General features: G+C 48.7%; 1 protein-coding gene across 2 annotated transcripts in view; it reads left to right on the top strand.

The window, feature by feature from the left end:
- The window catches only part of pdia5 (protein disulfide isomerase family A, member 5), a 242,909-nt gene that overhangs the window by 143,671 nt on the left and 85,712 nt on the right, over positions 1-13,526 (top strand). Inside the window, exon 15 of one of the 2 annotated variants that reach the window (XM_072469890.1) lies at positions 9,537-9,607. The exons of the other annotated variant lie outside the window; for it this stretch is intronic. Within the exon in view, the coding sequence (XP_072325991.1) occupies positions 9,537-9,607 (71 nt within the window). The remainder of the gene's footprint in view (positions 1-9,536; positions 9,608-13,526) is intronic. 2 annotated transcript variants of the gene reach the window in all.

Raw genomic sequence — 13,526 nt, 5'->3', positions numbered from 1 at the left:
TGAAATAATCTGACATCCTGTTCGTCCTAACGCTAGCTTTTGGGGCCTGGTACAATAGTCTGACCCAATTAACCAGTCCCTCCCCGAACCCAAACCGTCCAAGCACCTCCCACAAATAGCCCCACTCCACCCGGCCGAAGGCCTTCTTCGCGTCCATTGCCACCACTACCTGCACCTCCTTGCCCGTCAGGGGCATCATGATCATATTAAGCAATCTTCTCAACTTAGCTGTCAGCTGCCTGCCTTTCACAAATCCTGTCTGATCGTCCCCAATTACCTCCGGTACGCAGTCCTAATCGCCAGGACCTTGGCCAGGCGCTTGGCATCCACATTGATCAGGGAGATTGGCCTGTGTGACCCGCAGGATTCCGGGTCCTTGTCCCGCTTCAATATCAGCGAGATGGTGGCTTGCGACATCGTCGGTGGCAGGGTCCCTCTGTCCCTTGCCTCATTAAAAACCCTTGTCAGGACCGGTCCCACTATCTCCGAGAACTTCTTGTAAAACTCTACTGGGTATCCATCCGGTCCCGGGGCTTTCCCCGACTGCATGGCCTTTAGGCTCCCCAATACCTCCTCTACTCTAATCGGGGCCCCTAGCCCGTCCACTAGTCCCCTGCCTACTTTTGGGAAGGTTAGTCCATCCAGGAACCTTTTCATCTCCTCTGGCTCTTCCGGGGATTCTGAAGTGTACAGCTTACTGTAGAAGTCCCGAAATACCTTATTCAGTCCTGCCGGGTCCTCCACTCTGCTCCCCTCCCCATCAACCACTCTACCTATTTCCCTGACCGCCTCCCTCTTCCTGAGTTGCTGCGCTAGCAATCTGCTGGCCTTCTCCCCATGCTCATACACCACTCCCCTCGCCTTCCTAAGTTGTTCCACGGCCCTACTTGTGGATAGCACCCCCAGTTCCGCCTGCAATCTCCGTCTCTCCCTGAGTAGATCCTCCCCCGGGGACCCCGCATGCTTCTCGTCTATCCGGTGAATTTCCCTAACCAACCTGTCCATTTCTGCTCTGTCCACCCTGACCCTGTGAGCCCGAATTGAGATCAGCTCCCCCCTCACTACTGCCTTCAGCGCCTCCCACAGGGTCGCTGCTGAAACCTCCCCCTTATCATTCACCTGCAAGTAACTTTGCATACACGTCCGAAGTCTCTCACATATCCTCTCCTCCGACAACAGTCCTACGTATATCCTCCATTGCAGGTGTTGGTAATTCGCCCCCCCCGACCTGCAGGTCCACCCAGTGCGGGGCATGGTCCGAGATGGTGATTGCCGAGTATTCCGTATTCTTTGCCTCCCCTACACAGTCCCTGCTCACGATTTAAAAAATCAATCCTAGAATGTACTTTATGAACATGCGAATAAAACGAGTAGCCCCTTCCCGTCGGCTGTCTGGCTCTCCATGGGTCCACAGCCCCCATTTGCTCCATGAACCCTTTCAGCTCCCTTGCCATTGCTGGGAGTCTGCCCATTCTGGGACATGACCGGCCCAGCCCCGGGTCAAGGGACGTATTAAAGTCCCCCCCCCCCCCCATTATCAACTTGCGTGAGTCTAGGTCCGGTATCTTCCCCAGCCCTCTCTTGATAAAGTCAACGTCGTCCCAGTTCGGCGCATATATGTTCACCAGCACCACTCTTCTCCCCTCCAGCTTGCCCCTTACCATAAGGAATCTGCCCCTGCCGTCTGCGACTACGCCCTCCGCCTCAAATTGAACCCGCTTATTGATCATAATTGCTATCACCCTGGACTTAGAATCCAAGTCCGATTGGAAGACCTGGCTGATCCAGCCCTTCCTTAGCCTAGTCTGGTCAGACACGTTCAGATGTGTCTCCTGCAACATAATGACGTCTGCCTTCAGAGCCCACAAATGCGCGAACACACGTGCCCTTTTAACTGGCCCATTTAGTCCCCTGACATTCCAGGTGATCAGCCTGGTTGGGGGGCACAACTCCCCCGCCGGTCAGCCAAAACCTTTCTTGGGCCCGCCCCAGTCCCACGCGCCGCGCCATTCTTGGCTCGCCTCTTGGCTGCCTCCACCCCCAAACTCCTTTCCATTACCTACTTCAGATCCCCCCCACGTCAGCAAAATAACCCCCCCCCCCCACCCACCCTAGTAACATCCCCTAATAACCCCACCCCTGCCATCCACTGGCTGTATTCTCTCCCCCCCCCCCCCCCCCCACCTAACTCCCTTGACTAGCCAATCTGCTAGCCCGGTGACTCATCGCTCCGGCGCCCCCTTGTCTCACTCCCATTGTTTCCCCGACCTCATCCCCCCCCTCCCCAGCACACCAACCCCCACTCCGACCCACTGGAGCAGTCTCACTAAGATGGGAAAGATCAAACAAGATGTAAACATCAAACAGCACCGCGAGGCTGCTCCAGGTACAATACAGTTCCTGCTGTGTACACAGAAAAGTGTTAACCCACCTCCCTTTCTGAGCACCAAAAAATATATATAACACCGCAATAACCCAGTACCCGTACATCCCCCATCCAAAACAAACATAAAAACCATAGATATAAACAAAAGCCCCCAACCAACATCTTTAATCCCCATTGCTGACCGGCCACCCTTTTGTTACAATACAGGTTCCAGCGCACTCAGAGAGCCCAACAAAACGTACCCACGGGGGGATACCCTCCCCCCACACCCCCACAGGCAAAAACTGCCCACAAAAAATACACCACAAGGCACCTTGAAAGCAGTAAACAGTCGACCAGCAGTCCAGGCCCAATAGGCGTCCCTTCAAACAGTAATTCTCAGAACCTAGCTTCCGTCCGTGGATCCTTTTTTCGAGACCAGCCCCTGATCCCTCACAAAGTCCATCGCTTCTTCGGGCTCGGAGAAGTAGTAGTGTTGGCCCTGATGCGTAACCCAAAGACGGGCCGGGAAGAGCAGACCAAACTTAACGTGCTTTTTGAACAACACCTCCTTAACTTGTTTAAAGGCTGCTCGCCGCCTGGCCACCTCCTGGCTTAGGTCCTGGTAAATGCGAAGGACACTGTTATTCCACGTGCTGCTCTTAGCGCTCTTTGCCCACTGCAGCACCCGCTCCTTCTCCACAACCTGTGGAACCTAACCACCATCGGACGGGGGGGACCCCCCCGGATGCACCTGTCTCGCCTGTACTCTGGTTCCCCCCTCCAGCTCCGGCGGTCGCGGACAGGCTTCAGTCCCCATCAGCTGCATCAACAGGTCCGCCACGAACGCTGTGGCATCAGCTCCCTCCGCCCCCTTCGGGAGGCCGATGACCCTCAGATTTTGTGTACGGGCTCTATTTTCCAGTTCCTCTACTCTGTCCAGCATTCTTCTCTGTCCCTCCTTCAACCCGCCGACTTCTAGCGCAGCAATCGTCTGCGCGTCCGCCTGCTCCTCCACCGCCTCTCCCAGCTCCTTAACTTTTTCATCCTAGGCATCCAGTCTCTGGTTCAGCTGATCCACTGCCTTCTGAAGTAGGTCCAAGTTATCCCGCTTCAACGACTCAAAACTGCTCTTTATCACCTGCAGCATGTTTTCCAGCACCTGCTGGATCGCCGGGTCCGCAGGTCCGCCATCTTTGCTCCCAGGTCAGCTTCCCCTGCACCTTGCCTTTGTCCCTTCCTCTCCCGTTTGCGCTGCTTTCTGCTCTCCCGCAGTACATGCAGCTCTGCTCGCTCCTTAGCCCCCCGTGGCCGTCCTTTCAGCGCTCCACAGTCCCGCAAAACCGGGGAACCAGGTCCTCAAATCCCGCCGGAGTGAGAGCCCCCAAATGTGCGGCTCACTCACTCATTGCCGCCACCGGAAGTCCCCGTGACAATAAAGATTTTTAAAATAATCTCTGAAGACACTCCTTAAAACCAAGTTTTTGGTCATCTGACCCAATCTCAACTTTTGTTTGAGAACACTCCTGTGATGTGCCTTGGGCCATTTAACTAGATTAAAGGAGTTTTTTTAAATATAAATTTAGAGTACCCAATTCATTTTTTCCAATTAAGGGGCAATTTAGCGTGGCCAATCCACCTGCCCGGCACACATTTGGATTGTGGGGACGAAACCCACGCAAACACGGGGAGAATGTGCAAACTCCACACGGACAGTGACCCAGAGCCGGGATTGAACCTGGGACCTTGGCGCTGTGATGCAGCAGTGCTAACCACTGAGCCACTGTGCTGCCTCGATTAAAGGAGTTTTTACAATGCCAGTTGCGCATCTCCCACTGACCGGTTAAGAAATCATTGATGGAGATTGAATTCAATTGGTATTTTCTGAAGGGGGTTCTGTAATTCAAAGAGCAAAGCAATGTGGAGTCGCACACAAAAATCAGTGTTCTTTTTGCAGTCTGGCCCATGCAATCTGAATTGTATGGATTCAATCTCAGACTAACCAGGAGGGTGGGCACCCAGGGGTGCTTCGTTGTGGGTTGCTGCAAGTTGTAGTCCCCACTGTATGCCTTTGCTTTGAAATGTCTGCTGAAGATGGTGTACTGTGCAGCAAACCTGATCTTGACGCAAGTTGATAGCTGTTGTTTGGTTCAGGGATGCAGTGTCCTCTGACAAATGCCGTGACAACTCAGCGGATTCTATCCAATAGCTAGCTGAGTTTTACAGACCAGGAACAGTCTCTGTTTTAACCTTCTGATCTGTACTGAGAGCACTGATCTGGGACAGTATACTACAATTAATCTCTGTGCCTTGGGTAAGGTTCTAACTCCTTACTGTTAGCCAGTGACTGTCGCAAGAAATTATTTGCGAATGTTCAGTGAGAACAAGTTTGGCCCCCCTGGAGACTCACTTGCAGACTGTCCTTGTCAAAACTGTCTAATGAATAGTGGTCGTTTGGACTATCGTGGAACTGTAATTCAAGCCTTTAGGTGAGTTCAGAGAAAGAGTTGGCTGAATGGGGGGAGAGGCTGTAGATATTGCCTTTCGTGGCCTTGAGGAGGTGAGAGTAAAAATGGTGTACCGACTGAATGAGATGATGTCCCTCTTCCCATTTGTATATTTGTGTTTTAAAAAGAAAGATTGACATTTACGTCGCACCTATTCCAGACTTCTAGGTATCCTAAATGATTTACAAACAACTGCTACTTTTATGATGTAGTCACTGTTGCAAGGTAGGAAACACAGCAGCTGATTTGTGCACAACAAGATCCCACAAATAGTGATGTGATTTTAACTGAGGGGTAAATATTAGCCAGGACTAGGGCACTACATCCTGCTCTTTTGTGCCCACCAAAGAGAACCCTTGATTTAACACCACATCTGAAGGTCGTCACTTCTGGTAGTGCTGCACTCCGCACCAGTGAGACAGCTGGCACCTATTAAACTAATGAGCACGTTTTTGTAACACTCGTCATGTTTGTCCACTCTTCCCACTCCCATTCTCCAGCCTTGCCTGGCCTCCCTCAAGTTGGAGATTTGCTTTTTGCGGGGGGGGGGGGGGGGGGGGGGGGGGAAGGTCGCAGATGCTTCCACAATTGTCTCTTCGCGTTTCCTCGAGGGTAATTTTTCTACATTTGAGTAGAGTCAGTGGATATTAGCAGCATGTTTAAACATAGGCGCATGAAACCCTGATCTTATCCTGAGTCAGCATTCGCCTTGTGCATAGTTGTCAGAAACCAAAACCCTAGCTGATCATTCTTTCCTAAACCTCAAGAACAGAGGGCAGATATAATGCTGCCCGCCCAGAGATTGTCTCTGGTTAGTCAGTCAAATCTGGGATCTTCCTCATCTGTCTGACTCCATGCTGTGTGCCCATTGTGTTGTGGGTGAGGTGGGACAAAGGAAAAGAGGACTGCACCATTTTCTACCTTCGGCCACACATTGAGCAGTAATAGAACAGCGGGCGCATGTATCGGATGTCCAGGAAGTAGAGATTTCAAACTGGCAGAACACAGGCTTGGTCTAATAGGTTGAGGAGGGACGACAGTTTTTATTTGCACAAATATTAAGTTTGGATAGGTGTAATGTGGATCTAGAATGCCACATACACTAGTGATTTAGATGCTTGCGTGTTGATTTGGACAATCCGTGTCAAAGTGGTCCAAATATTTGGTCCATTTGAAGCGCAGAATTTGCTCATTTGCTGCTGTTCTTTCTGTACTAAACAGTAAGAGTGATGTTTCACGGCGGTGCTGCCACTTATTGATCATTAGTCACTATTTACCATCCTGCCCATTGGAGCTTTGATACCCTCCCCTCCTTGCTACTCTGACCCAGGACCTCTTTTTAATGATTCCAGCCACTGCCAGCTTTGGGTGGAAATTCTTGAGAGCAGGAGCACCTACGTGAAGCAATGCTGTGGCCAGAATCACTTGGCATCAGACCAGGGCTGAGGTAGAAACATGACTTGAGGTTGCTATTTGGGGGCCAAGGAGTAAATACAGGCGTGAGAGAAGGAACGAGGATGGGGGAAGAAGGGATGAAGGGAAGGAGGGAAATGAAGCTGAGAGGAAAGCAGTTATGAAGAAATGAGTGTGTGCGCTCCACTGTTATCTGAGGGAAGAAGAGCTACAAGTTTGTACTGGGTGCCAAGTTGAATTGGCCTTGGAGCTGGAAGATGTGTGATAACTTGAGTGGGAGGATATGAAGAATATCAGCTGGAACTGGGTTGGAAAAGATGAATGGCAGTATGAATATGGAGGGGATGATGCAAAATGGAAAAGAGAACCAGATTACATAAGAACTGGGAGCAGGAGTAGGCCATCTGGCCCCTCGAGCCTGCTCCGCCATTCAATGAGATCATGGCTGATCTTTTGTGGACTCAGCTCCACTTTCCGGCCCGAACACCGTAACCCTTAATCCCTATATTCTTCAAAAACTATCTATCTTTATCTTGAAAACATTTAATGAAGGAGCCTCTACTGCTTCACTGGGCAAGGAATTCCATAGATTCACAACCCTTTGGGTGAAGAAGTTCCTCCTAAACTCAGTCCTAGATCTACTTCCCCTTATTTTGAGGCAATGCCCCCTAGTTCTGCTTTCACCCGCCAGTGGAAACAACCTGCCCGCATCTATCCTATCTATTCCGTTCACAATTTTATATGTTTCTATAAGATCCCCCCCCTCATCCTTCTACATTCCAACGAGTACAGTCCCAGTCTACTCAACCTCTCCTCGTAATCCAACCCCTTCAGCTCTGCGTTTAACCTAGTGAATCTCCTCTACACGCCCTCCAACGCCAGTACGTCCTTTCTCAAGTAAGGAGACCAAAACTGAACACAGAACACAACAAAACTGAACACAGATTGAATGGAGGGAGAAGAGTATGAACGGGGATGGTTGGTGGAGACCACGACCGAAATGGGGTACAGTCTCCCCGGTAATGGAGAGAGTAGAGTGATTGTGTGAATGATTATGGGTGTGTATACAGTTGGAATTGGAATAGTGGCCTATCTTGAAGCAATTCTCTCACTGGGCTAAGATTCAAATGTCACTCCTGATCATCAGCACGGGACTATTTTGATCTTTCTAACTGGCCTTTGCCATCAGAAATCAAATAACCAGCTCCTGGCTGATGTGCCATCGAAATCTTGTATTATGCAAAAACAGCTATCTGTTATAAAATATAAAAATGAGCCCAAATCCCGTACCGGCCTCCCCAAACAGGCGCCGGAATGTGGCAACTAGGGACTTTTCACAGGAACTTCATTGAAGCCTACTTGTGACAATAAGCTATTATTATTATTATTATATGTACCATTTTAAAGTAAGAATTTGGCATTTCTTAATGGAGTTTTCAGCTCCTCATCTTTTCTCTCCAGGTGAAGTGACATTTTCCATGCCTATAATTAAAAATTTCCAGTTACCAAGCTCATGTGACTAGTTGGCTTCTTTGAAGCCATTGGTTAGATTTAGCTGGCTTTTCCAGGTTGGCCTATATTGATTTTCCCAAGCACGAGGGTCAATTTTTTTCCTTCCGCTGCCACCGAATACCCAAATCAGCAGTTTACTATTGGTCCTGGCCTTCAAGCAGTATTCACCAAAGAGAAGGACTTGGTGGATGAGGAGTATATGGTAGAGTGTGTAGATATTCTGAGTCGTGTTGATATTAATAAAGAGGAGGTGTTGGGCACCCTAAAAAGCATTAAAGTAGATAGATCCCCAGGGCCTGATGGGATTTACCCCAGAAGACAGAGGGGAGCAGTAGAAGGGTGCTTTTCTGAATGGAAGGCTGTGACTAGCGGCGTTCCACAGGGATCAGTTCTGGGGCCTTTGTTGTTTGTGGTGTATATAAATGATTTGGAAGAAAATGTGGCTGGTCTGATTAGTAAGTTTGCGGGCGACACAAAAATTGGTGGAGTTGCGGATAGTGAAGAGGATTGTCAGAGGATACAGCAGGATATAAACTGGTTGGAGTCTTGGGCGGAGAAATGGCAGATGGAGTTTAATCCGGACAAGTGTGAGGTAATGCACTTTGGAAGGTCCAATGCATGTAGGGATAACACAGTAAATGGTAGAGCTCTTGTGAGTATTGACAGGCAGAGCGATCTGGGCATGCATGTCCACCGATCACTGAAAGTGGCAACGTATGTGGATAAGGCGGTCAAGATGAGCAGCACGGTAGCACAGTGGGTAGCACTGTTGCCTTACAGCCTCAGGGTCCCAGGTACGATTCCCCGCTGGGTCACTGTCTGTGCAGAGTCTGCACATTCTCCCCCTGCCTGCGTGGGTTTCCTCCGGGGGCCTCCCAAAGTCCAACGGTTAGGTGGATTGGACATGCTAAAAAGTGCCCAAAAAGGTTAGGAGAGGTTATTGGGTTGCGGGGATAGGGTGGAAGTGAGGGCTTAAATTAAATGAAATGAGAATCGCTTATTGTCACAAGTAGGCTTCAAGTGAAGTTACTGTGAAAAGCCCCTCGTCGCCACATTCCAGCGCCTGTTCGGGGAGGCTGGAACGGGAATTGAACCGTGCTGCTGGCCTGCCTTGGTCTGCTTTAAAAGCCAGCGATTTAGCCCAGTGTGCTAAACCAGCCCCTAAAGTGGGTCGGTGCAGACACGATGGGCTGAATGGCCTCCTTCTGCACTTTATGTTCTACGTCCCAAGACATTTTGTAGGGACACTCTAAAATAAAATATGTCCTCCACATCTATACTTGGGTCTTTGTGTGACTCCGCCTCACTGAACATAGATAACCGCCAAAACCGAAACCACACAAGCATCGATATTTGTTTGCTGTTTGATAGAAGAAGCCGTGTGGACTATGCAGACTTTTGTGCAAGTGCGATTAATGCTGCTAATACCACACACATTGCTGGAGACTGGAACCAATCTGTTCTTAATGTCACATGGGAATTATTTCCACGCATAAAATGTTAAAGTAAGTAGTTCCCATGAGTATAATGCACTTGAAGGAATCTGATCACAACTTTGGAGAAACAAATATGGCATTATGCTTGGCTCTTTGTTTATACCACTAGTGTGACTAGATGTAACGAAAGCTAAATTTTGGGTTTTTTTCCTCTTTTAACAGCATAATCAAATCTTCCAGATCAAGCTTTCAATTGTGCCCAAGGTGATTTATGAACTGCTCTTTCATTGTTTTTTGTTCTAGGGTGCCCTCACTGTAAGAATACTGTCCCACATTTCACAACAGCTGCTGACCATTTTAAGGAAGAACGAAAGGTAATTTTCTGGTTTAAGGGACTGTTCCTGTCTCCTAAACTAGGTGTAAAACAATTCATCCTTAAATTTACATGTACGTGTGTAAGCTACACCTGACCCCCCTCCCGTGCACCTTCCTGCCTATGGCACAGTGGCTAAATGCACCAAAAAATGGAACTCTGCATAGGTGAGCGTCGAATCGAGGATCCCTCTAGGCGGAAGGCTGATTTAAGCTGAGCTGGCAACGAGGTGTACTGCAGTGGGCAGCACGATAGCACAGTGGTTAGCACTGTTGCTTCACAGCTCCAGGGTCGCAGGTTCGAATCCCGGCTTGGGTCACTGTCTGTGCGGAGTCTGCACGTTCTCCCCGTGTCTGCGTGGGTTTCCTCCGGGTGCTCCGGTTTCCTCCCACAAGTCCCGAAAGACGTGCTGTTAGGTAATTTGGACATTCTGAATTCTCCCTCTGTGTACCCGAACAGGCGCTGGAATGCAGCGACTAGGGCCTTTTCACAGTAACTTCATTGCAGTGTTAATGTAAGCCTACTTGTGACAATAAAGATTATTAGTAAATGTTGGCCTTCTCAGTGCAAGGATGGGAATTGCACTAATTTCCTGCTCTCAATAGTTACCCGTGCTGGAAAGCGTGCATCATGTGAGACCAGGGCATTGAAATCTTGCCACTTCAGATTAGTTGCACAGAAGCCTAACATTTTTGGAATAGGAAGGAAAAATTAAGGCGAGTGGGACTAACAGGTTGTTCTGCAGAAGAGCAGGAGCAGACTTTTTTTAAATATAAATTTAGAGTACCCAATTATTTTCTTTGTGGAGGTTGGTAGGCCTCCCCACACACTGCCCCCACCTATCCTCCACCCCCGCCAAGAACCTACTCATTACCCAATTATTTTTTTTCCAATTAAGGGGCAATTTAGCGTGGCCAATCCATCTACCCTGCACATCTTTGGGTTGTGGGGGTAAGACGCACGCAGGGGAGAATGTGCAAACTCCACGCGGACAGTGACCCGGAGCCGGGAACGAACCTGGGCTCACAGCGCCATAGGCAGCAGTGCTAACCACTGCACCACCGTGCTGCCCTAGACTGACACGACTGAATGGACTGAATGTCCTCCACCTGTGCAGTACTGTTCTATTATGGGTCGTCAGATAACCAGGGTTCTCCCTGGGCAGCCTGTATCCTGAGCTAGAGAATTACATGCAGTGTACTCCACAGAAACTGTGCATGACCAGAGTTTCTGCACTGCAGAAGCCTGATCTCTCCCTCCTCCATCTCAGATAGGATGAGACAAACTTCATCCTGTTAGAATTGTGGCCAAAGGGACAGAGTCTTTGTTTTTTAGATCACTGTGTAGTAACTCATTACTGCAGTGCTTGTAGTTGCAGTTTTTAGGCATTTTGATGACTCTGCAAACTTGGAGGGAATTAAGTTTGCAGTGAGATTGGAAGTATTTGTGCCCGCGTTTGCCAACAAGCCGAGGAACAGAAGCTCCCAGATGGAACACCAGCTTGCATTTCTTTCCCTTCCATCTTATTTTCCTTTCCTCAGCCTCTCTCCTTCACGCTCCATTCCTCCAGTCTGATGACTGAAATGTTCAAACCTTCAACACCGAGCCCCCATCGGGTGGCACAAAGGGAGCCATCGCCCACTGAGGCGTCCCACAAGGTGAGCTCCTGATTCCCAGCAGCACGGGGAGAGCTCCGTTTGTGCCCACGGGCAGGCAAGGAATTTCAAATAAACTCTACACTAACATCACAACTCGTCCATTTCTTAGTAAGCTCATAGACCCATTGCTACATTTGCCAAGGGCATCATTCATCCTGGTTTCTATCCTACTTGTTCGGTGTTCCCACTGCACGCACAGACACCCCGGGAAATGAATATTTTCTCATAAGGGGCGGTACAGTGGTTAGCACTGCTGCCTCGCCTTGCCAGGGACCTCGGTTCAATTGCAGCCTCTGGTGACTGTGTGGAGTTTGCACTTTCTCCCCATACCTGCATGGGTTTTCTCCGGGTGCTCCGGTTTTCTCCCACAGTCCAGAGATGTGCAGGTTAGGTGGATTGGTCACGCTAAATTACCCCTTAGTGTCCAAAAGGTTAGGTGGGGTTACTAGGTTACAGGGATAGAATCGGGGCATTGCACCTAGATAGGGTGCTCTTTCAGAGGGTCGGTGCAGACTCGATGGGCCAAATGGCTTCCTTCTGCACAGTACGGATTCCGTAGTTCAGTGCAGTATGGAATCGTGCTAATTTGTGGGTGGTGTCCTTAGGCGTCATTGCTCAGAGTCAACACACTCGCCTTGTCCTTATGGTTTCAAATCCCAAACCAGAGGAAAGATAAAAAGTGACTTGACCCCACCATCCAGTTTAGTAGAGCAGGCATGGCGCACTGTCTGAGGTGCTTTTGGATCAGATGTTAAATTGAGGCTTTGTCTGTTCTCAGGTGGACATGAAAGATCCTGGGGCACTATTTAACAAAAAAATCTAGGCAAGATTTCCAAGGTGGAAAATAGCCAGTATCACAAACACATTATCTGATCATTATTAGAATGCAGTTTATGTGGATCTTGCTTTGTATCAATTGACTGCTGCACTTTCTACATTATAACAGTGACCACACTTCGGAAGTACTTAATTGGCTGTAAAGTGCTTTGGGACAGCCTGAGGTGGTGAAAGGTGATATATAAATGCAAGTCTTTATTCCCAGCACAGTAAATACTGACAAGGGAGACCATTCCAGTCATCTTAAACACATTCTTTCAAAAGGGCTTCAGTTTCCCTGTCCTCCCGAACATGACATTGATTAAATCATTCTGTTTACATCATTTATGGTTTTTAATCTCTCCTCTAACTGCTCTCGTATTGTTAACCGTCAGAAACACTTTCAGTTTAGGCAGCCGTCCTTTCTCCCAGTCTCCTCTTTGCATCCCTGATCTTTTTTAATGTGCTTGCATCCGCTCTTGTGTTCATGTCTGTCCCCATGTGGATTTTAGTGTTTGTTCCTGTTGCTTATATTACCTCTGATTGATCTGATAATTGGTTTGCATACAAAATAGGAGCAGAAGAGGGCCACTCGAGCCTGTTCTGTCATTCAATACGATCATGTCTGATCTCTGTGTTGAGTTCCACATTCCCCATTTACCCCAGATAACCTTAGATTCTGGAATTTATCTATCGCCGCCTTAATAATCAGAGACCCCGCCTCCACTGCCTTCTGAGGCAGCGTTCTAATGTCGCACAGCCCTTGGAGAGATCAATTCTCCTCATCTGCCCTATAAGGGTGACCCCGAATTATAAAACTGAGCTTCCTGGTTTTGTGTCATTTGTTGACGCAGGTTTTTTATGTGACCAATAGCACGTTGTGTCCTTAAAGTTCTCACTTGTCCCCCTTATTGTTGACATATCCACCAGTAAGTGTGTTAAAGCTTCTCTTTTTTTTTTGATTGGCTTTCAAATTCGTTTGAATCCAGTATCTGACTGTACCAGTCATTCTCAATCCCAGGTCATGAGGAACTCCTGTGGTCACTGTCCCCTGGGAGCTCTACAACCTTCATTCCCTATGTTTGATTCAGGCTGCTTAACGTTACCAAGCTGAGATGTGGACTCTCTTGTGCCTCGACCGGTGCATTCATTTGGTTGCGTATTATGTTTGCACTTGAAGTGGCTGCTACAAAGCAACTCTCTATCCATTTCTGTTATTTTCATGTTGGGAATCCATGAGTCTGTCTTGGGCTGTAGAAAACTTCTCCCCATCGCTTAGTCTGATGGCGCTGGTGAGATCATAAACTCTGCTGGAAACATGGGTGTAATTGTACGATGCTCGGCAACACTGAGCTGGGGAGCTATATCGTTGTACGTGTAATCCCATATGACCCAACAACCGAGCGTAAAACAGGAACAGGAAAGGACCATTCAGCTCTGTGCTCC

This window comes from Scyliorhinus torazame, chromosome 2, assembly GCF_047496885.1.
Source record: "Scyliorhinus torazame isolate Kashiwa2021f chromosome 2, sScyTor2.1, whole genome shotgun sequence".
NCBI classification, from domain to species: Eukaryota; Metazoa; Chordata; class Chondrichthyes; order Carcharhiniformes; family Scyliorhinidae; genus Scyliorhinus; species Scyliorhinus torazame.
The sequence above is the reverse complement of the archived record's forward strand: the minus strand, read 5'-3'. Positions and strand labels throughout refer to the sequence as shown.